The sequence below is a fragment of the Hydra vulgaris genome, chromosome 12 (genome assembly GCF_038396675.1).
Source record: "Hydra vulgaris chromosome 12, alternate assembly HydraT2T_AEP".
NCBI lineage: Eukaryota > Metazoa > Cnidaria > Hydrozoa > Anthoathecata > Hydridae > Hydra > Hydra vulgaris.
In genome coordinates this window covers 40,891,507-40,915,000 of record NC_088931.1, presented here as the reverse complement: position 1 = coordinate 40,915,000, position 23,494 = coordinate 40,891,507, and the positions used below count along the sequence as shown (strand labels likewise).

The 23,494-nt window shown below is 26.9% G+C and overlaps 1 protein-coding gene across 5 annotated transcripts in view; it reads left to right on the top strand.

Moving 5' to 3' along the window:
* The window catches only part of LOC100202255 (latent-transforming growth factor beta-binding protein 1), an 82,135-nt gene that overhangs the window by 47,374 nt on the left and 11,267 nt on the right, over positions 1-23,494 (top strand). For all 5 annotated transcript variants that reach the window (XM_065813263.1, XM_065813265.1, XM_065813264.1 and 2 more), the window contains exons 5-6: positions 15,575-15,748; positions 15,855-15,989. In XM_065813263.1, coding sequence (XP_065669335.1) covers positions 15,575-15,748; positions 15,855-15,989 — 309 coding nt within the window. The remainder of the gene's footprint in view (positions 1-15,574; positions 15,749-15,854; positions 15,990-23,494) is intronic.

The window sequence follows — 23,494 nt, the reverse complement described above, 5'->3', positions numbered from 1 at the left end:
AGTAATATTTTTAAATAAATTTGACATTTAAGTTAAACCCAAGCATTAACTTTAATTTTAATAAACTTAAATATATTTTTAAATCAAAATTAAATTATATATTTTTAAAATCTAAATTAAATTATACATTTATTTTATCAGAATAAAATTGTATATTTTTATAAAATTAGTTTTAAATTAAATCATACATTTTTTATCAGAATTAAATTATTTTTTTATAATCTTTGCTTTAAGCTTAAAAACTCAATCATTACAATAAAATAAAAATAAACTTTTAATTTTGAGTTTTTTTCATAGTAAATAGCGCTTATATAAAACATAATTGTCATTCAAACTTTTGTAACAAATATTTATACATATATGTCATTCAAAGCTAATGTTACTTTTTTAAAAATTAATTACTTCTTCTATCTTACGGCTTATTGAATAATTTAAAAGTTAAAAAATAATAAAAAGTTGCTAAACCAAAATTGCTTACTGCTTATGTAAAATCACTTAAGGCCTACATAAATCGCTCTACATGTAACACTTTAAAACAATGCCTGGTAATGGTAAACTAGGAGTAAATTTACTTCTCATGTCCCTTGCGAACGCCTCCTGATATCGTATCCTGGCCGATGAATAGAGCAATGAACAATAGGAACTTTGCTTGGTTTAAATGACCAGGGTGTTAATCAGGAATATATTTTTTACGGCGTTTTTATGATATTGGAAATAATTTATGTTATTGTTGAACAAAATATTGGGAATTTTTATTGAAATTGTCCTATTATTTCAAAATATAAAAAGTTATTGAATTTCGAAAATTTGGGATTCCCGTGGAACTCATTGGGATTTCCGTGGTATACACAATGCTATTGGGCTGGCTAACGGCCTAATGGTGATGGTTGCTCTTTCAATCTCTTACAAGCAACTGGCTTTTCCTCACTCACTTCATCATTTTTATCTGTCTCAGTGCTACTGTTCAACAACAATGGAACCTTGCTGGTTAGAATTTTAATATCTTTCTTTGATTTCATATGAAAAGTTTCCTCCTTTTTCCTCTTGCTTCCTTATAATTCCACTTTCTGCTTCATAATTCTATCTTCTCCTGCCACGTAACTCTTTTCTACCTTGTCTCTTGTGCATTTTGGTGAACGATATCGAAAATTCAGTCCAATTGTTCACAAACGTTCACTCTTTTTTAATTTGAAGGTTTGCATACCTTTTTCAGCTCTTGCCATTTATTGTGGATTTTCAGAACTCGTTCAACTATATCATGCTAATGGGTAGTTGGGATACCAACTTTCTCCCAAACATCAAGAACCTGCTGCACTGTTACCTCAGCACTTTCTTTCAACACGATGTTCAGCTTTTTGTGGTGATAAAAGTAAACTGATAAACTCTCGTGCAATAAAAGCATTTTTTCATTTGTAGTTGTGGTGGTGGCCATTGCAAACCAGTGACCACTGAAACAAAAACAAAAAAATAATACAGCGTTGATAATTTAGCAAAAGAGCATACTTCTCAATTGTAGTTTTCCCAACCCCATGGAGCTGGCCTATTCTGTCACATTATGTATAACTCATAATAGTTAAAAGGGTTTGTCATGGATATTTTGTATATCTTTAATCTTCAGAAATAATTTTATATTTATACTTAGTGTTACAACCTGTGTAAGTGTGTAATTCAGAATCAATTATACTTTATTAATTGTATTATATGAATCAAATAATCATTATCTACACATCTACACATTCAATATTGTTGCTACTGCTGACATCATCATAAAATATTGAATTATTGATGAATGATGCAATAGCACATAGTAAACAAACAAAACTTTACCAGATTTAGTATTTTATATATTGGACTCATTTGGCATCTTCCAACTTGAATTAATATAATATTCATTTCTTTCCATATACATAAGGACTTGTTATATATATTTATCAACCTATGGATATGATATATATAATTATTAAAACAAAGAAAATGAAAAATCATGCACAGAAATAGAGATTTCCATTTCTGTGTGTGATTTTTTTTATTTTTCTTTGTTTTAGCAAGTAAAAGCGATACTATTATGATTTTCTTAAAAAATATTTATAACAAAAATATTTTTATAATATTTTAGGCTACCTGAATAAATTAAATATATAATTTGATTTTTTTTAAATACATAATTTGATTTTTAAATATATAAATTGATATTTAAATTAAATATATAATTTGGTTTTGTTTTTTTTACATAATAATATCGCTATAGTTTGAAAATAAACAACAATTTTTAAAGCGCTATACTTTAACCAGAAATAATTGATGACTAGCATTTCTCATCAAAAAGATATTAAATATGAATCATAGAAGTATAATATTTCACTTAAAAAAATATATAATGCTGAACTTATGTTTTCCGAGGAATTAAAGTTTATTTATCTAGTAACTAAAATTTAAGTTTTTTTGTTCTGTGCATGATTCTGCTTCAAACTCAATTTATTCTTTGTTATCATTACTAATAAATACCATTTTTTGTTTACAAAATATTTAGATAGGTTAGAATTAAGTATATATATAGGTTAAATATTAAATATTTATAGAATTAATTGAGAGCAAATTGGAGATTTTAAAGTGAGAATTTTATTATTATGAAAATAATAGACAAAACATATGAGTTTCCGTGCTTGATTTTTTGGAAAATGCCCATATATATATATATATATATATATATATATATATATATATATATATATATATATATATATATATATATATATATATATATATATATATATATAAATTGTTATTATTATTTTGAATTACATCAACAAAATTAAACTTTAAGTATTTATTCCCACCAACCCTTATATATCAAACTTTTAAAATTTAAAATACACACACACAAATATTATGTTTTCATCAACAATATATTGTTATTATTATTTGTACAAAAGAATTTTAAATTTTTTTGTACAAATAGTTATAAAAATAAAATATTGTTGATGAAAACATAATATTTGTGTGTGTGTGATAATATTTAGAATTGCATGTAATTTAGTTTAAAAAGTTTGATTTTTCAGATCAGTTTTAACAATTAGGACTTATGACTATGAAAGAATGTAACAACTAGAACTTGTGACTATGAAAAAATAATAAGGGTAGGAGCTTATTAGTGATTTCCTGCATAATTTATGTTAATTTATGAGCTGGACTTTCAACTTTGAAAAGTCTTTAATAAAATCTTAGTCTTTAATAAAACAAAAGTCTGTGTTTTATCTTTTTTGCTCTTTGATTTTATCTCTTTTGCTTGAGTTGAAATTTAATAGAGTTGATTGATATAAATCTTTCAATTTATTTTTAGATTTAATGACTATTTAATGTTGAAGCCTATTTTCTAATTAACTATATCTTGTATATCATCTGTTTTGAATGAATCAAGAAAATCTTATCAAAAAAAGTTATTTTTGGCAAATAGTTCTACATATCTTAAAAAAGGGCTGAGAAATTGTTTACTATAAACAATTGATTTAATTCATCTTTCATATGTAATGGTCAACTTCTTCCTAATATCTCTGTCAAATGATTGTTTGTTTGATTTTTATTATCACCTCTTTCTATTGCTGAAATTCTCATATAATTGTTTTTTTATTATTTATTTTTTTACAATTTATAATAGACAAAGAAATCTTTAAATTGTGAAAAAACAAAAGCCCTTTTTATTGGAACCATCTAAAACAAAGTAACTACTCCCAAATATTATTGTAAACAAATCAGCTCAAAATGATCAAAATGTATATATTAATTTTTATGTATTTTTATTGATAAAATAATCAAAGTATATATTAATAAATTTCAAGAAAGTTTTTATAAAATTTCATTATAATTTAAGACCTAGTTAATGTAAGGTCTGTAGTTTTTTTTTTTTTTTTTTTTAATTATTTTCCAGCAAGGCTGCCATTATTTAAGTTGGGAGTTATTAGAAATTAATGAAGAAAATTAAAGAGCAAGAAAAAAAACAACTTAAAAACTGCAATTTGTCTGTATGAGTCAAGAAAACAGAAGAAATAGTTAGCATGAAGAAATAGTTACAGTATAAGAATGTGACTTTGCATTCATAATAACTTGCTTTAGCAGCAATCATGGTAGAGTTTGTTTAAAAGAAAAATGTGCAATCTTTTGAAAGAGATTCAAGTTTAGTAGATAGAGTCCATATACAATTACATTTATTTTTTCAGACTTTTCCTTAAAGAGAAGAGGGCATCATTTGAGTAACCAAACCAAATATGACAACAGTTCAATATGAAGAAAAATAAGAGGTTTATAGATGTAGAGAATCAGGAGTAAGAAAATAGCAATTTTTGTAGATGCTGAATTTTTAATGGGTTAGATATAAAAGTTTCATAAAAGATCAGTAGTAGTAAAAGATCAGTAGAATACAGGACTCACTAGTACTTAGTAGCAGGACTCAGTAGTACTTAGTAGCAGGACTCGGTAGTACTTAGTAGCAGGACTCAGCTGATTGGCTGTTGGTTCTAAAAAATCAAAAAGTAAATTTTTGCATCATTATCAGCAAGAAAAAAAATAACTTAAGAAGTAAGATTATCAGCAAGAATAATAATACAAATGAGATGTGATACAAGACCAAGGAACTCCACTGGAAATGAAGGAGAGTGTTTCCATCAAATGAGATGCGATACAAGACCACGAACTCCACTGGAAATGAAGGAGAGTGTTTCCATCAAGGACATCTTTTCAATTTGCAATGAAGCTTTAATTGCATTTCAAAAGAAATGGTTCAATAAAATTAAAATTTTTCTCCGATACACCACATGATGAGAACCTACTGTGAAGACCAGCATGTCAGACTTTATTGAAAGTTTTTGGTATATGAAGAGCAACAACTCTTTGCGTAACCACTTTCACTTGATACACAATAGAACCTTGCTGTTATAATAATTATTAAGTCAGCAGTAGAAAAAGAGGAAAAATATCAGAAAATAAATAGTTGAAATCAAGATAAGATATTAGAATTAGAGTTAATTAAAGAACCAAAGTACTTGCTAAGAATAGTAAGAAAACTAATTGGGCTATAGTTAGAGGTTTGGAGCGACTTCCAGAGTTTTTGAATAATTGGAGCCAAAGGTATAATTTTCCTGACAGGAAAACAGGATTTAGTTAAGCACTTGTTAAATAGTTTAGAACATATTGAAGAGAGTTTCGGGGAGCACTTTTGTAAGACTTTTGTTACTCAAATGTAACAAAAGTCTTACAAAAGTGTTCTCAATGTCATGGCTACAATGTCTGGGATGTCAAGATTAGTGTAATTATCAGATGAATTTAGAAGAAAAGTTCTTTGCAAATAGTTCTGCTCTATCTTTGGGAATAATAGTAATCAGATCCATATATGAAATGTTAGACTTGTCTTGTAGAAGGTCTCCTTCTAAACAGATTCTATCTGTTGAACAACCTCTCACCCCTTCTTCATCTATTAGGCTGGCACAGGTGTATTTTAATACATTGTTTCCAGTTTAGAGTGTTGAAAGCTGGATCTTTTTGACTCAATGTATGGGTTTTGCTTGTGTCTCTGTTTTTATGGCTAGGCAACTCATTCTATTCTATCTCCGAATGAGGGTACAGCTCTAAAACTCAGATTTATGGTTCTGAGGCTGGCTGGTAGTCAAGTTTCCTGAACTCTGTGGTAGCTCTCAGGCTGATTCCATCAGCAGCTGTAAAATATCAGAGTACTAACAGTGCCATGTTGCACATGGATGGTGTCTTTGTACTTTTGGTGTGCATTGTCGAGGCCACATTTCGAGCCCTTTTTTATGGCTTAAGATTTATTAATAGTATTGAGGCAATTGCTTGGACTATTTAATAGCGTACTGAGTACTATCTGTACTTTGAGTCAAGTTCTTTAACAAATTTAAAAATGACTAGGTACCAAAAACTATAAAACTAAAAAAATCATCATCACCAAGTTCTCTAAATCTATCATTTACTAATATTTGTGGTCTTTTCCTTTGTTGAGTCTTATCAAGTTCAAAGTTTACCAGACCTACTTGCTCTCTGTGAGACTAATTTGAGTTTGGCTGTCTCATCTTGTTATCTTAGTGTTGATGTTTATCTTTCTTTAATTCATAAAGACTCCAATAGTCACATGCTTAATTTGGGCAGTTACATTCATAAGAATTCACCTATTTGTCAGAAAACTAGGTTTGAATCCACAGACTATTCTTTTATGTGCTTTTTTTTAGCACCACTTTACTATATTGCCTTTCTCTTTGTTCTATACCAGTCTCCTTTATCTCAAGACTTGTCTCTTTTTGATGTTATTTCTGATTAAAATGACCGAGCCCTCTCTCTATCTTTCAGAGTAATTCCATGTCAAAACAACCAGGCTATGCAACCCTATGTCCTTGGGTTTTCTTTATATTTTTACCATAGTACATTATAAAACAAGATAAATCCCAAAATTTTAAAGTCTAACTCCCAATGGTTTGTGGGTAATGGTTGTTTTAATTTTGGCTGCTATTATTGTTTTGGTCATTTTCTGCCATTTTTAAATTTACATTTCTCCTTATGAAACCAAGTCTTTAAACTTGTGAATTCTAAAAATAAGTGACTTAGTTAATCTCTAGGTGAGGAATTTGAACATATAAATAAAAAACTCATTTTATAATTAAAAAGTACCTAAATATCAATTATAAATGTTAAAATAATGGACACTTGCCCCAGTAAAAATTTTAGGTGTGGGGTAAATTTTTTAAGCTTAAAATTTCAAATTAGATCATTGTATGTTTGAAGAACATTGTGTGAAAAAATCATTTCTGCCAAATACATGGTTTTGTAAATATTTTACTTTAGTACTAAAAATGTATATATAATTGCAGGGGCGGATCCACGATCTTTTGGTGATTAAGTTAAATAACTTTCAGGTAAGTTCTATACTCCAAACCTTTGAATGTTCATACTTATGTCATTTAAGGATATTTTGCAAAACATTGCGCTGCAAAGAGCCTGGGAACAAAAATACCCTAAAAAGTAGAAATCATCCGCCCAAACATGAGAGGAATTGATTTTACCAAATAGAAAAATTACTTGCTTTAAAAAGACTAAAAATTGTAAATATTTTTAAAGTTTCATCAAAAAATCATTTGGCATTCAAAGTTATAACCATGTAAAGTTTACAACCCCTTCAAAATGAGGGGGTTGTAAATTTTAATTAGGTATAATTTCTAAACAAATCATTATTATTCAATGAAATTTTATTACCTTAAAGAAATTTCTACTTAGTTTAGGATATTAGAATTCATATTTCAAAAAGTTGATTTCCCCCACGTTTGGGCAGCTGATTTCTAATTTTTAGGGTATTTTTGTTCCCAGGCTTTTTGCAGTGCAATTTTTTGCAAAACATCCTTAAATGACATAAGTATGAATATTTAAAGGTTTGAAGTATAGAACTTACCTGGAAGTTATTTAACTTAAACACCAAAAATCATGGATCCGCCCCTGAATTAAACGTGTAGTTTTTATTTCTTTTCCAAAGAGTAATTCCATGTCAAAACAACCAGGCAATGCAACCCTAAATTCTGTGATTTTTTTTTCAATTTTCCCCATAGTACTTTAGGAAAAATGATAATTCCTATCTAAATCTAAGTGGTTCTTAAGTTATGAAAGTTTTTTTAATGCATTTTTTTATTTCCTTTTTGTTTTCTTGTTTCCTTTTATTTTTTAAACTTTTCCAATTATCAAAGTTTAATTGCTGAATTCAGACATATTTATCTAATTTAAATACTTGTGCAAGTATAACATTTTTTAATTCATTATCAAACTGATTTCATGTGATATTGGTAAAGTTTTGAAGTCAAAATGCCATAAAATCTCATATTCTAGAAATAACGAGATTTTTTTACTACATGACTTAGACACTGATACTCATCAAAACATTTTATGGAGATTTGAGTTCCGTGCTTGTGAAGAACTATTCAGGATTTGTAATCACCATTTTCATTCCTTTGGAAAAAGATTTGTAAAGAAAAATGGCAATTGTGGTGATGTTTATTAAGTGCATAAAAAAAATAAATAATAGGTAATTTGATTTCAAATATATGAATACTATCTGTAAAAGTATACAGCACATATCTTAAATATCCTTTTTTTTTTAGGTAAATTTACAATATCTTTAATGTTGGCTAGATACTTTGAGTCATTAGGGTTAACAGTTTTACCTGGGTGGAAATTATGTACTAGCTGTAAGTCAAAGGCAATTTTATCAGTAGAACACCTGAGTGAAAAAGAAGTAGATGAAGTATTGATAAAAGAAGATGAACCATTTAGTCATATTAATTTATCTCTGGAAATTTTAGGAGAATCTCCTAATAATTTACATTGTGTTGCTTTACATCAACGTGTTGCCTCTACAATGAAAAAATATAAAAAATCAATAAAAAAGATTGGTGAAGATTTAGCAGGCCATTATGAAAAAAGTAATTCACGTTATGTAGATACTACTGATAATACTACTGCATCTTATTAAAAACAAAGCATCTGATCTAGATAAATTGACACTATTGATGAAAGAACAGATAAATGCTTCTGACTACAAAATCAAATTAAAAATTCTCACTTTAACTCCTGAATCTTGGCCTAGAGACTATGCTTCTAACTACTTTGAAGTTAGTGTGAATGCTATTCGAACAGCACATCATATGAAACAGGAGAGTGGCATACTTTCACTCCCGTTGAACAAAATTGGAAAAAGTGTTCCACTTAATGTTGTCTCCTTGTTTAAAGTTTTTATGAAGATAATGAACAATACTCATGAACAATGTCAGATAAAAAAGGTTATGTAAGTGTTGGAAATGGAAAAAATAACAGAATACATGTACAAAAATGATTTCTATTGTGTAATCTGAAAGAATTGTACAGTCAATTTAAAGTTGTAAACCCAGGTATTAATCTTGGAATTTCTAAATTTTGCAGTGTGTGCATAAGTGTTTAAGCCTCAGGTGCTCACTTAGTGTGTTTATGTGTTTATCATCAAAATGCAGTTCTTCTTTTATATGCAATGAAATGGGATATAACTTATAAATATTTAATGGAAAAAGTTTGTTTTCAGTTATAAGTGTGTTTAATGTATGTTATAAGTTAGGAAACCTAAAAAAAAATGATATCAGTTTATACGAAAATTAAATTTGATATTACTATTACTTTTTATTATTATTATAATGATTTTAATTATTATTATAATTATTTAATGATTATAATAGAAAATTTAATAGTAAATTATAATAAATAAACTTGTTTTTGAGGTGGTTTGTGACATTTCAAAATATGAGTGTATGGTTTATAGATGTTTGAGTTGCCTAGGAACAGATGCCTCACAGTTATTTCTTCTTAAATAGCTTGAAGAACTTGATTTTGATGACAAGTTAAGTTTTAATAAGTGGCAAGGTACTGACAGGACCCAACTCGTCACACAAACTGAAACTGTTGAAACTTATATAGAGTTAGTAGTAAAGTGTATTGATGAACTAACAGCTCACTCGTATATTTTTAAACAAACAAAGCTTCTTAAAGATTTAAACTCAAATTGAATGAAAAAGAGTGTATTGTGATTTGTGACTTTTCAGAAAATTATGAATTTGTTGTGCAAAATAATAGGTGGTACAGTAAAACGAACAACAGCAAGAGAAAGTTTGCAACGTCCAAGGGAAAATCAAATACTAACAATCGATGCAATCTTTGAATTTTGCACTCAAAAAATGCTCACAATAAATTTCTTTAAAATTAATAAAGAAACTATGGTTAATGTTATACCTATACAAAATAAAGGATTTGAGAAAGGAAAAACAATACCAGGAACTCGAGGATTTCACCATTGCATACCAGTTTCGAAAACATCTATGTTATTTAAGAAAACTAGTAATGATAAAAATCCAAAATCTATTAATATAACTAAAAAATCAAGTTACCAAAATTTAAGTTTAATAAATTTTGAGCTAATGCAGAAGTACGAATATTACGTATGTACATATGACTCGTTTTGGTGGATTGCAGTAGTCAAAGAAAAAGATGAAGAATATAATGATATAAAAATGAAGTTTATGCATCCACAAGGTCCATCTGAACAGTTTTTCTGGCCGAAAAGGGATGATTAATGTTGGATACCAATCACCTATGTAATAACATTAATAAGTGTACCAATAATATCAGACAAATATGAACTTTAAAAAAAAGATTTTAACAAAATTAATAAGTATATATTTGTAAATCAATAATTTTTTTAATGGATATATTATAAAAAATTGTATATCAATTCAAGTATGCATCATTTATTTTGAATACTACAATAAGCGAAATATGCTATATTTGCTTTTTTTGTAATATTTTTCATTTAATTTTTAAACTATCTATTTGGCAGAAATGATTTTTTCACACAATGTTCTTCAAACATACAATGATCTAATTTGAAATTTTAAACTTAAAAAACTTACTGTACACCTAAAATTTTTACTGGGGCAAGTGTCCATTATTTTAACATTTATAATTGATGTATAGGTACTTTTTAATTATAAAATGAGTTTTTTATTTATATATTCAAATTCCTCACTTAGAGATTAACTAAGTCACTTATTTTTAGAATTCACACATTTAAAGGCGAAATGTAAATTTAAAAATGGTGGAAAATGACCAAAACAATAATAGTAGCCAAAATTAAAACAACCAGTACTCACGAATCGTTGGGAATTAGACCTTGAAATTTTGGGATTTATCTTATTTTATAATGTACTATGGTAAAAATATAAAGAAAATCCAAGAACATAGGGTTGCATTTTTTAAAAAAATTGGTTGTTTTGACATGGAATTACTCTTCAGCCAATATCATTGTTGTTGGTGACTTTAATAAATGGCTTGGCTTAAGTGTCAGTGACTTTGCAGGCATTAGGCCCTCAACTTTTGCCTTTCTCAATCTCTAATTTAAATAGTCAACTTTCCCACTTGCTTTCTTGACAATATAAATCATTTACCTTCTCTACTCGCCTTATGTCTTGTTTCTGATCCTAGTTAGTGCTCAGTTTCTCCACATTCACCATTAGGTGCTTCTGATTACCGTTTGATCTCTATAAAACTATTATCTCATTCTCCTTTATTATCAGAATTCCTCTATCATTGTACCTCTTACGACTATCTTAAAGCTGATTGGGACTCTTTCTGTGAAATTTCTTCGTGATGGCCCTTGGGTAGAAATCTTTCATCTTCCTGCTGAAAAATTTGCTTCTTACATAACTTCTTGGATTTAGGCTGGAATGGAATATTTTATTTTCTCTTGATGATTCCAAGTCCAGCCCAACTCTTCTCGATGGTTTTCCTTGCATTGTACTGCTGCAATCGAAACCATTACTTCCATATCTATCAGCAAAACAATTCTTCAGAAAACAGGTGCCTGTTTACTATTGCTAGAAACCATTGTAAAAGGATTTGCCTAACACCAAAGCCTGCTATTCTCAGTTCACAAAATCTTGTATTTTATCTCAAAAAAATCTGACAAATTTTTTTTAAAGAAGCTGATATCATCAAGTCAATTTTATCATTAGCATCATATGAAACAACTCACAGGGACCAATTTAACTTTTTATGGCTAGCTTTTTATTTGTTAGTTAAGTTCTTGATATTTATTTTAAGTTTTTATGAAATTAATATATGATATCAAAGCTTTTTATTTGTTAACGATACTGTTGCATTCCTTTGTATATATATATATATATATATATATATATATATATATATATATATATATATATATATATATATATAATATATATATATATATATTATATATACAACCGGACAATTTTTGGACAACGTAGATGTTGTCCGAAAGTTTTTTCCATATTTTTTTGACAAAAAGTAAAAATTAAAATGCATGACTGGAATTATTTTTTTTTATTAATTGAGAGACTGCCTGCCCCAACCAAACCCTCAGTCGATGTAGCAACACTCCCTTGCGGGTCAGGCTAAAAGATAGTAGATGTAGCAGCACTCCCTTGCAGGTTAGACTATTTGTCAGTCGATGTAGCAGCACTCCCTTGCGAGTCTGGCTATTTGTCAGTCGATGTAGCAGTACTCCCTTGCGAGTCAGGCTATAAGATAGTCGATGTAGCAACACTCCGCGCATGATTTACAGTAAAAAAAATAAAAATAAAAACATTTTATTAAAAAAATTAAAAATAAAAACATTTTGTTAAAAAAAATAAAAACATTGTTTATATTGTTAAAAACATTCAGAATGTTTTTAAAACATTCTGGTTAATTAAATTTGTGTTTTTGTGGTTTTTTTTAAAAACGATTTATTTGTAATTAAATTAATGGTTTTTACTTTCGTCCAACACGCAAATGTTGGACAAAAGTCAAAAGTAATTAAAAGTGACGTATATGTTGGCGTAAGAATCACTTTTTTCCTTCCGCTCTTCCCAAAGACAACTAACTATAGATCTATATATATATATATATATACATATATATATATATATATAAATGTATATATATATATAAATATATATATATATATATTTATATATATATATATATATATTTTATATATATATATATATTTGTATATATATATATATTTTTGTGTGTGTATATATATATATATATATATTTTTGTGTGTGTATATATATATATATATATATATATATATATATATTTATATATATTTATATATGTATATATATATATGTGTGTATATATATATATATATATATATATATATATATATATATATATATATATATATATATATATATATATATATATATATATATGTATATGTATATGTATATTATATGCATATTGATTTTTTTCTAAAATGTTATTTTCTTAAGTCTTATGTTAGCAGAAATGTTATGTTAGCAGATTTAATTTCAAAAAGGTTATTGTACTAATTTTTATAATAGCTGAAATCAAACTATTACTCATAGTCATGGAAACATTCTATCAATACTATAATTATAATGTAATTGATTAAAAAATGATAACATAATTGTTTGTTTATTAAACAATAAAACAAATCTTAAGATTTTGATGACAAATAATTTTCTTATCATTTAAAACTCATTGCAGTGAAAAATGAAGAAATTTTTTTATAAAATTTAAATAACTTTGAATTTATTCACCCCAACATTTTAACTTTTTGAGAAAGAAGTTGTTAGTATCTTGGATTTTGTTGTTATAATGAACTATAAATATTGTTTTAAAAAGAACTGTGGTTGTTCGGAATTTAAAAAGATTCACAAATTAGTTTTCTATTAAAATTAAATATATACTACTGTGATCAAAAAGTAAGGTGAATTTTTAATTTAAACTTCCCGCCTTATTCGAATCGTCCAATCTTTTTTATTTTTAAGTTAGTAGGAATGTCATTAACATTTGCGCCAAATGTCAAACTCATAATTACTTTTTTTTTGTTTACGCTTGTTTCTGAAGTATCAAAAGTGCATTCGGCGATTTTCACGATGTCTAATTTTGTTGAGCAAAGAAGTGCTATTAAATTTTGTTTGCGGAATGATATTTCTGCTGCTGAAACGTATCGAATGTTGCATAGTCATTTTTTTGAGACATAGTCTCTTCGGTGAAGAGACTATGTCTCAAAAAAATGTTTACAAGTGGTACAAAGACTTCAAAGAAGGCCGAGAATGTGTTGATGACTTGGAACGCTCCGGACGACCATCGACTTCGATTGATGATTGCCACATCAACAAAATCAAAGAATTGGTGCTTGCAAATCATTGGTTAACCATTCGAGACCTTGTTGACATGGTTGGAATATCATTTGGGTCGGTGCAAGCGATTTTAAAGGATCATTTGGGCCTCAGAAGACTCAAATCACGTTTGGTGCCGAAATTTCTCAATTTCTTTGAAAAAGAGCGTCGCGTTAAAACATGTGAAGCAATGCATTCTGACTATCAAGACGTTTACAAACAAATTATTACTGGCGATGAGACTTGGGTCTACGCATACGACCCTGAAACAACCGACCAATCGAGTGAATACCGTGAAAAAGGCGAGCCGAGACCGAAGCAACCATGTCAAAGTCGCTCAAAAATCAAGGTCATGTTGGCTGTTTTCTTTGATTATTGTGGTGTCATGCACTACGAATTCCTTCTAACTGGCCAAACTGTCAATAAGGAATATTATTTAAGCGTTATGCGACGTTTGCATGAAGCTATTCGCAAAAAGAGACCGGAATTATGGGCCAATAACTCTTGGATTTTGCACCACGATAATGCACCTTCGCACACAGCACTGGTTCTTCGTGAGTTTTTCGCCAAAAACTCTACCCATGTTGCTCCACAACCACCGTATTCGCCCGACTTAGCACCGTGTGACTTCTGGCTGTTCCCAAAGCTCAAGAGACTACTCCGAGGAAATCGTTTTGAGTCCATTGAAGAGATCCAATGTGAATCGGCACGCGCATTGAAAGCTATCCCTACCGAGGACTTTTCGGCATGCTTCGAAGACTGGAAAAAACGTTGGCAAAAGTGCATTGGGGCCGGGGGGTATTATTTTGAGGGGGACGATACAGATTTGGAAGAATAAATAAAGATTTTTCATTTTATAAAAAAATTCACCTTACTTTTTGATCACAGTAGTATATATATATAAAAATTAAATTAATAGGTTGAATTTAATATCAAGATGTTCTCATCTTGATATTAAATTCAACCTATTAATTTAATTGTTAAATTAATAGGTTGAAATTAAATTAATTAATAATGAAACTTCCTTGATACAAAACTTTTAAAATACTTCAGCTTACATATGAAGTATATAAAAATATTTTTTATATACTTCATACGTAACAAAAATATACTTTATCTCAAAAAATATACTTTATCTTAAAAAATATACTTTATCTCAAAAAACATACTTTATCTCAAAAATATAATTTATCTCAAAAAATATACTTTATCTCAAAAAATATACTTTAACTCAAAAAATATACTTTATCTCAAAAAATATACTTTATCTCAAAAAAAGTTTTTGTTACGTAACAAAAATATACTTTATCTCAAAAATATACTTTATCTCAAAAAATATACTTTATCTCAAAAAATATACTTTATCTCAAAAAATATACTTTATCTCAAAAATATACTTTATCTCAAAAATATACTTTATCTCAAAAATATACTTTATCTCAAAAAATATACTTTAACTCAAAAAATATATTTTATCTCAAAAAATATACTTTATCTCAAAAAAAGTTTTTGTTACGTAACAAAAATATACTTGATCTCAAAATTAACAACAAAAAAATTCATAAGTTGTGCTTCAAATTAGTGTAAGAATAACTTGAAAGTGAAATGGATATTTAAAATAAAGTTAATAGTAGATCTAAAACAATTGAAGTCAATCTTGTCTTTCAACTTATCCAAAATTGTTGGATTTTGAATTACAAAACTGTATCAGGTATAAATCAGAAAAAGCTGCCATAATGCTTAGCTTCACAGTCAATCGAACTGTTATTAACTACAGCATTTTAAATATATTATACTTATTTTTTTTAATAATAAAAAGTCTTTGATTTAGATATCAATGAATGCACTTCTAATGTTTGTCCATCAGGAGCTCAATGCAAAAATACAGTTGGAAGTTTTACATGTACATGTAGCGATGGGTATATCATGAGTGATGGAGCTTGTGTTCCAGTTATACCTCAAAAATGTCAAAATGGATTTATATTCAAAGATGGAATATGTCAAGGTTAGTTTTGAATTTTATATTTCTGTTAATTGAATAAAAATGTTAAACTAAAAGTTTTCATTTTTGGGAACTTATCTACTTACTTTTTTTTTACAAAAAATATTAGATAATGATGAATGTCTCAGTGGCTCTTATTGGTGTCCAAAAGATTCTTATTGTTTCAATGAGATTGGAAGTTATACATGCTTACAAAGTTGTGAACAGCCTTTTTATCAAATAATCCAAGACAATATTTGTAAAGGTCTAAGTTTATTAGCGCTTCAATGCAGGTAAAATTGTTGCTTCATTATTAACCAACTAAATCTATATTTATTTTAAATAAACTTGCACATCCAATAAGATTTATCTTCTAATATAAGGAAACAAAAATCATAATAAAAATAATATCTGAAGCAGAATAAATACACAAAATTTTTTAAGAGCATTTTAGCCCAACTTTTTTTAGTTTTAATTTTCTAATATTTGGTTTATATAAGGAAAATGCTTGATTAGTTGCTGTGTAATTTAAATTAATTTTAAAATTTTATACTGATATCTTCAAACAAAAGTAAAAAACTTTTTATTTTCAAACAAAGTGCAAGTGTGAGAGATAATATTTTCTATTATTCTAATGCAAATGTTCTTATAAATAAACTCATCTAGGATTAAGCTCCAATTTTACCTGCATCAAAATATTCTGTAAGTTGTTTGTTTTAATATAAAACCTTGCATATTTATTACATTATTTGTTTGCAATTTATTTTTTGAACAGATTTATCTGCTAATTTACATCTTATTGTTGGTTGAGTAACAGCTGAAATATTTTTCACAACGTTTTGTCAATTTTTTTTCTCTTTAGAAATAGACTCTTTGACAAGATATGCAAAATAAAAAGTTGATTAGTGATTTCTGCTTATTTTTTATTGCTCTGTTCTTTTAAGAACAATGAACACTCTATATTGTAGAGAACAAATAAATTTATTCATATATATATATATATATATATATATATATATATATATATTTTGTTAATTCGCCTTCCCAAGGCCCAGAAGGCCACTACAGACGAGGAGGCTACTTAATTGTGGTTATATATATATATATATATATATATATATATATATATATATATATATATATATATACATATATATATATATATATATATATATATATATATATATATATATATATATATGTATATATATATATATATATATATATATATATATATATAACCACAACTCTATCAAATTGCATGCCAGGAAGCATATATAAATATATATATATATATATATATATATATATATATATATATATATATATATATATATATATATATATATGTTTATTTATATATTTCTTTTTTTAGTAATTCCTGCTGAAATTCAAGAAGATATGGCGCCACCAGGTTTCAAAACCATCTAACACTGCCAATCTGACTATTGTGGGGGAGACGTTGCAATAATATATCACAAGTTAAATGTTAAACATTAATCACTATTATCTATCTCCCTTATATACCTGCCTTATGAAGAGACATCTGGTAACTAAACTTAGAAAGTCTTATTAACAATGCTTTTGCTATTTCGCTTCATCGTGGTGAATCGCTATTAGGTTGCTATTATTGCTTTTGATTTATATAAAGGATGTACAAATAACTAACACTATGAAAATGTATGCAGATGATAACAAGCTCATTGCACCAGTTAATTCTTTAATAAATCATGGTGTTATGCAAAACAATATTTATAAATTAGCAGAATAGACATATAAATGGAATCTTGATTTCAGTAATGATAAAGGTAAATAATGCATTCCGGTAAACACAATTGAAACTTCGATTATTACATGAGAAATAATGAATGAAAAAATAACAAACATTAATAGAGATTTATATGTTATGATATCAGACATTTTGAAGCTATATTGAGCATATGTAACATCACTTCTCGAATTTGCTGTTCAAGTATTGAATTATGATGCTGATATACTCAAAAATGTGCAGAGATGTCCATATTTTAAATTGATGCCTGAAATTAGACACCTATCATATGAGGAATGGTTAATCAAAAAAAAGTGGTGATTTTATTCAATTTTAAAATTTTTCCATCATATTGAAGACACCTCATGGTACAACCCACCTAATTTTTTGCATTATTATTGTTGTCTGGACCAGCTGCAAATACAAGAAGGAATCAATTTAAACATTAATGCATTCAACAGGTCAAATGCCAAACTAGAGATTTTTAACATGAAAAATAGTAAAAACATAGTCTACCAGAATCAATCATCAGAGCATCAGCAGTAAACAATTTAAAGAATAACTTTAAAAATTCATCATCTAATAATTTTTCTGATTTGTTTTATAACTAAATTTTAGCAAAGATTATTTAACTTTAATTTATTTAAATTAGTAATTTTTAAAATATTATCGTAAAAGTTGTAAAAACTAATACTTAGTATTGTTTATCAATCTTATCAATATTATCATATTTAATCTTTCTGACAAGCATTTTCTTTTTGGAATTCTCTGATCTTCAAGAAAAACTTCAAACTTTGTCTGGAGAAGTGTCTCTGTGTAGTGACTTTAACTGCCCATGCACTGGTAACAGGTTCCAACAACCATCAATCCTAGAAACCATAGATTCCTAGACAATTGCTAATATTCTAGAGGCTTATAACATGGTTCAATAATTTTAATTGCTAACTTGCATATTATTAACTACCGGAATTGCCAACCTGTTTGATTTAGTAATAAACCACCATAATAACATTTCAACAGTTTTCACGTAAGGGTATTTCAAACCACCATATTTTCCAGGTAGGATTCTAACATCAACCTTCAATAAGTAAAACTGTTTGGTTTTCAAAATAAATTTTCAAAAAACTAAACTTATTATGTTTTATAGAATAAATCCAACTGATTTCATGCTGTTAATTAACTGAAATCAATGTTATGCTGAATAAGAACAAATATAACAAAAATATTCAATGAGTATTAGTAAGCATGATAATTTTTATCTTCAGATGCAAAGATAAAAAAAAATCAGATGTCATAAACTGGAGCATTGTATAGAAAAACTGGTCATGTGTCAGATAAACTCTATCAAACTGCATGCCAGGAAGCATCTGCATAAGTTCACAAATCCAGATGTAATCATTATTAGGAAAAACTTTATTTAGCACAAGGTAATCGAAATAAAAAGCATGGAATATTGCCAAACAATTACTTCATGTGAATAATTCGAAAACTAATAACACGATACCAGAAGCAAAATGTGACAAAATAGGTCAATAATTTATAAGAAAATTTGAAAGTATAAAAAAATGCTATAAAGACTTGCCAATCCCAAAATTTTATTTCATTTTGGAGCAATCTCTCCTTGTAGATATTTTTAAAATATTTGATACAATCACTGCTAGAGATGTGTTGCAAATAATCAAAACTTCCAAGCCCAACACGTCACCACTTGACATTATTTTGACATAAAATCGTGTCCAGAATTATTCAGTCCAATTATAGCTCACCTTGCTGACTTCTAGTTCAAATCTGGAATTTTCCCAGGTTTTTTCCCAAAATTTTCAAAATTACTCAAATTACATTAATTCCCAAATAATCAAGACAAACAGTATTTGACCTCACTGACCTTTGCCTCATAAAATCTCAGTACAATACCTAAAATTCTTTAAAGGCTTGCTTTATCTTTTCTTCTTCCACATAAAACTTCAACTGCAAACTTAAAATCTTTTCAGTCTAGTTTTAGATCGAACCACTCAACCAAAACAGCACTCCTAAAGGTATGCAATGATATCCTATTAAATATTGGTGTAACCACAATTTATTAACTACTTTAGACATATCTGAAGTATTTGATACAGTTGATCACAACCAGTTGATTGCAAGTATAAATGATGAATTTGATGTCATAGATATTGCACCAAAGAGGCTGACATCATACTTGCACTTTTAAAAGTTCTTTGCTTCTATTAGCTTAACAAAATCAAGTTTTGATTTTGTCAGCAATTTCAGCAGTCTTTTATGAGATTTTTATAGAAGAAATCTTTAAAAGCTTTCTAACTTCCACATTGCAGACCAAGAACTTCCTCACAACATTCCCAACGCAAATTTTTGTAAATATTTTCTTGAACTGATAGACTGATAGTAAAAATTTCAGCTTCTGAACTAACTCATTACTATTGTGATTGTTTTAAAATAATGGATTTTTAATCTTTTATTGTTATTGTTATTGTTATTTTTATTATATATATATATATATATATATATATATATATATATATATATATATATATATATATATATATATATATATATGTGTATATATATATATATATATATATATATATATATATATATATATATATATATATATATATATATATATATATATATATATATATATATATATATATATATAATAGATCTGATGATTAGCAAGACCACGTTCTATTTAATACTTAATCATTTTCTAACTCACTCAAGTAATTTTTCCAATGTTTTAAAGAATACTTTAAATTGTTATTTTCTTGAAAAAAGGAATAGCTCCCCAATAATTTGACTTCCTAAAGGTATGACAGCTTTTTAAAATGTCCTTTTTCAGATTCTTACTTTTTTATAATACTCCAAACTGTTGGTGATGAAATCTTTAATTTATTTGCTATTTGACCCATAGAATATTTTTCTTACCACGATTTGAGTATTTTAAATGTTGCTAACATTGTATAATTTTCACATAAACATCAGACTTGAAAATTGTGTGATTATTGAATGATTAATAAAGCAGTATGCTTATGTAAATAAACGCTAAACCCAACTTCAATAAATTTAAACATATGTTTAGACAATTAATTTTAACATATGTTTAGACAATTAGTTTAAACATATGTTTAGACAATTAATTTAAACATATGACTTCATGACTTTTATCAAAGTAACAAAAAAAATACTTTTATATTACTTTAATTATCTAATAATGCAAAAATAAAAAATTGTTAAATTGAAGCATTTTTATAAGTTGATGTTATTTGAATAACTATGGATGGTAGTGTATATATATCCCAGTGGACAGAAGTTGATGATATTTGAATAATTATGGATGGTATGTATATATATACCAATGGACACAAGACATATTTTAGATGTCTAAAAAATGCCTAAATACGTTCAAAAAGGATGCAATTTCCTAATATATTTTGTGCACTTTAATTCATAAAATAAATCAATTTTTTGCAAAAAGCAGAAAAAACAAATTTTAATGAAAAAAAGAATTAAACTTTAACCCTAACCCTTACTCGATGAAGCTTAAGTGAGTGTGTTATCAGGCACACTTTAACAACCGAATTGATCGATTGCTGCTCAATCAATCAATTGCTGCTTTCATCAATTGCTGCTTTAATCAATCAATTGCAGCAATCAATTGCTGCTTTAAAGCTGTTGACTGAAGGCGATTTAACAACTTCTTCTGGCAGAGAGTTCCATACATTCGCTACTCGATTAAAAAAGAAGTTTTCCCTGTGCTTATGTTTTGTCATTTCCTTGAAATATTTAAAGCAGTGACCTCTCGTATGATTATTAACTGTATCTGACTCTTTCAGTTGAATACTGTTTAAATTATATAAATATTTTTTGTTATTATGACCATAATGCATAACTACACATTTTGATATGTTAAACAAAAGAAGCCAAGTTTGAGACCATTTGTAGACAATATCTAGATCATTTTGAAGATTAGTAGTTTATTGTTCTGAAGATAATTGAGAAAGCACTTTTGTATCATCGGCACATAGTTTGGTTATATTATGCAATTTTTTTGGAAGGTCGTTAATGTATAAAGCAAATAAAAGTGCTGCAATTACAGACCCTTGCGGTACACCACTAAAAATATTAACCCAGTCAGAAATGATTTCACCTTGAATAACTCTTTGTCTTCTGTTTTCTAAAAAAGCTTTGATCCATTTAAGTATCAGGCCATTAAAGCTGTATGCTTTTAATTTGGCTAACAGTCTTTTGTGTGGAATGGTGTCGAAGGCTTTAGCAAAATCAACATAATTAACAAAATCAACATAACTAACAAAATTACATCAACTGGAATACCAACATCTAAGCTTGATGAAATGTAGTCAATGCTTTCTAAAAGGTAAGTGGTACATGATTTGTTTCTAACGAAATCATGTTGCGCTTTTGCTAGTAGATTATTTTTATATGGGTACTCTTCCATTTTAGCTCTAATTATACTTTCCATAATTTTACATGGAATAGAAGTCAATGAAATTGGACGATAGTTGCTGGGAAGAGTCTTATCACCTTTTTAGAATAAAGGCGTTACATTCTTACAAACTTGCAAGTCAGTTTGTACTCTTTAGACAGAGTAAGATCTCGCCATTTACAAGCACAATTCAGGTTTCTAAGATTTTGCTGTTTTTTAATTAGAGTTTTAAGATCATTTTTGATCCACGGAGTAATTTGTTTTTTTATTCAAGATACGTCAAGCACTGGAATGAATTGATTACATGATACATTTGAAAAGTGAATTAGATTGTCATACATTTCCTGAACAGATAGTTTCAAACATCATTACCCAATCAAAATTTGTAATAAAGTCAGAAATTTTATTGGTGTCAGCCTTTTTTGTAATTAGATTTTAAGTAATTGTGCAATAAGTTATTAACCATACTTTTAATAATAAAATCAAAAAAGATGACCAAATGACCTTTTTTTATGTTACCAAGGACAGATCTTAGATCAATAGCGCAGATGTTTCCCAACTGAGTTGTGAAGATTAGATCAAGAGTGTTAGTGGCAGAATTATTTGACATTTGAAAAGTCAGAACATTTACATGTTGATACAGATAGGTTCTGGTAAGAGTTTCACTAAAGTTATGCTCGATACCATTTTCATTTTTAATGTTTGTAATGTATCCATTTGACCATACAATTGACGAGAAATTTAAGTCTCCTGTAATAAGTAAGTCTTTGTATCCTCTTATATCAATATAGTCTTTAGTCTTTTTAATAAACAAATCCAAGTCGTTCATGTCAAATATTTATATATATATATATATATATATATATATATATATATATATATATATATATATATATATATTTATGTATATATATTTATATATGTATATTTATATATATATGTGTGTATATATATATATATATATATATATATATATATATATATTTATGTATATATATATTTATATATGTATATTTATATATATATATGTGTGTATATATATATATATATATATATATATATATATATATATATATATATATATTTATGTATATATATATTTATATATGTATATTTATATATGTGTGTGTGTATATATATATATATATTATATATTTATATATATTTATATTTATATATTTATGTATATATATATATATATATATATTTATATATATATATTTATGTATATATATATATATTTATATATGTATATTTATATATATGTGTGTGTGTGTATATATATATATATATATATATATATATATATATATATATATATATATATATATATATATATATATATATATATATATTTATATATATATTTATATATTTATGTATATATATATTTATATTTATATATATATATATATATTTATGTATATATATATATATATTTATATATGTATATTTATATATATATATGTGTGTGTATATATATATATATATTTATATATATATATATATATATATATATATATATATATATATATATATA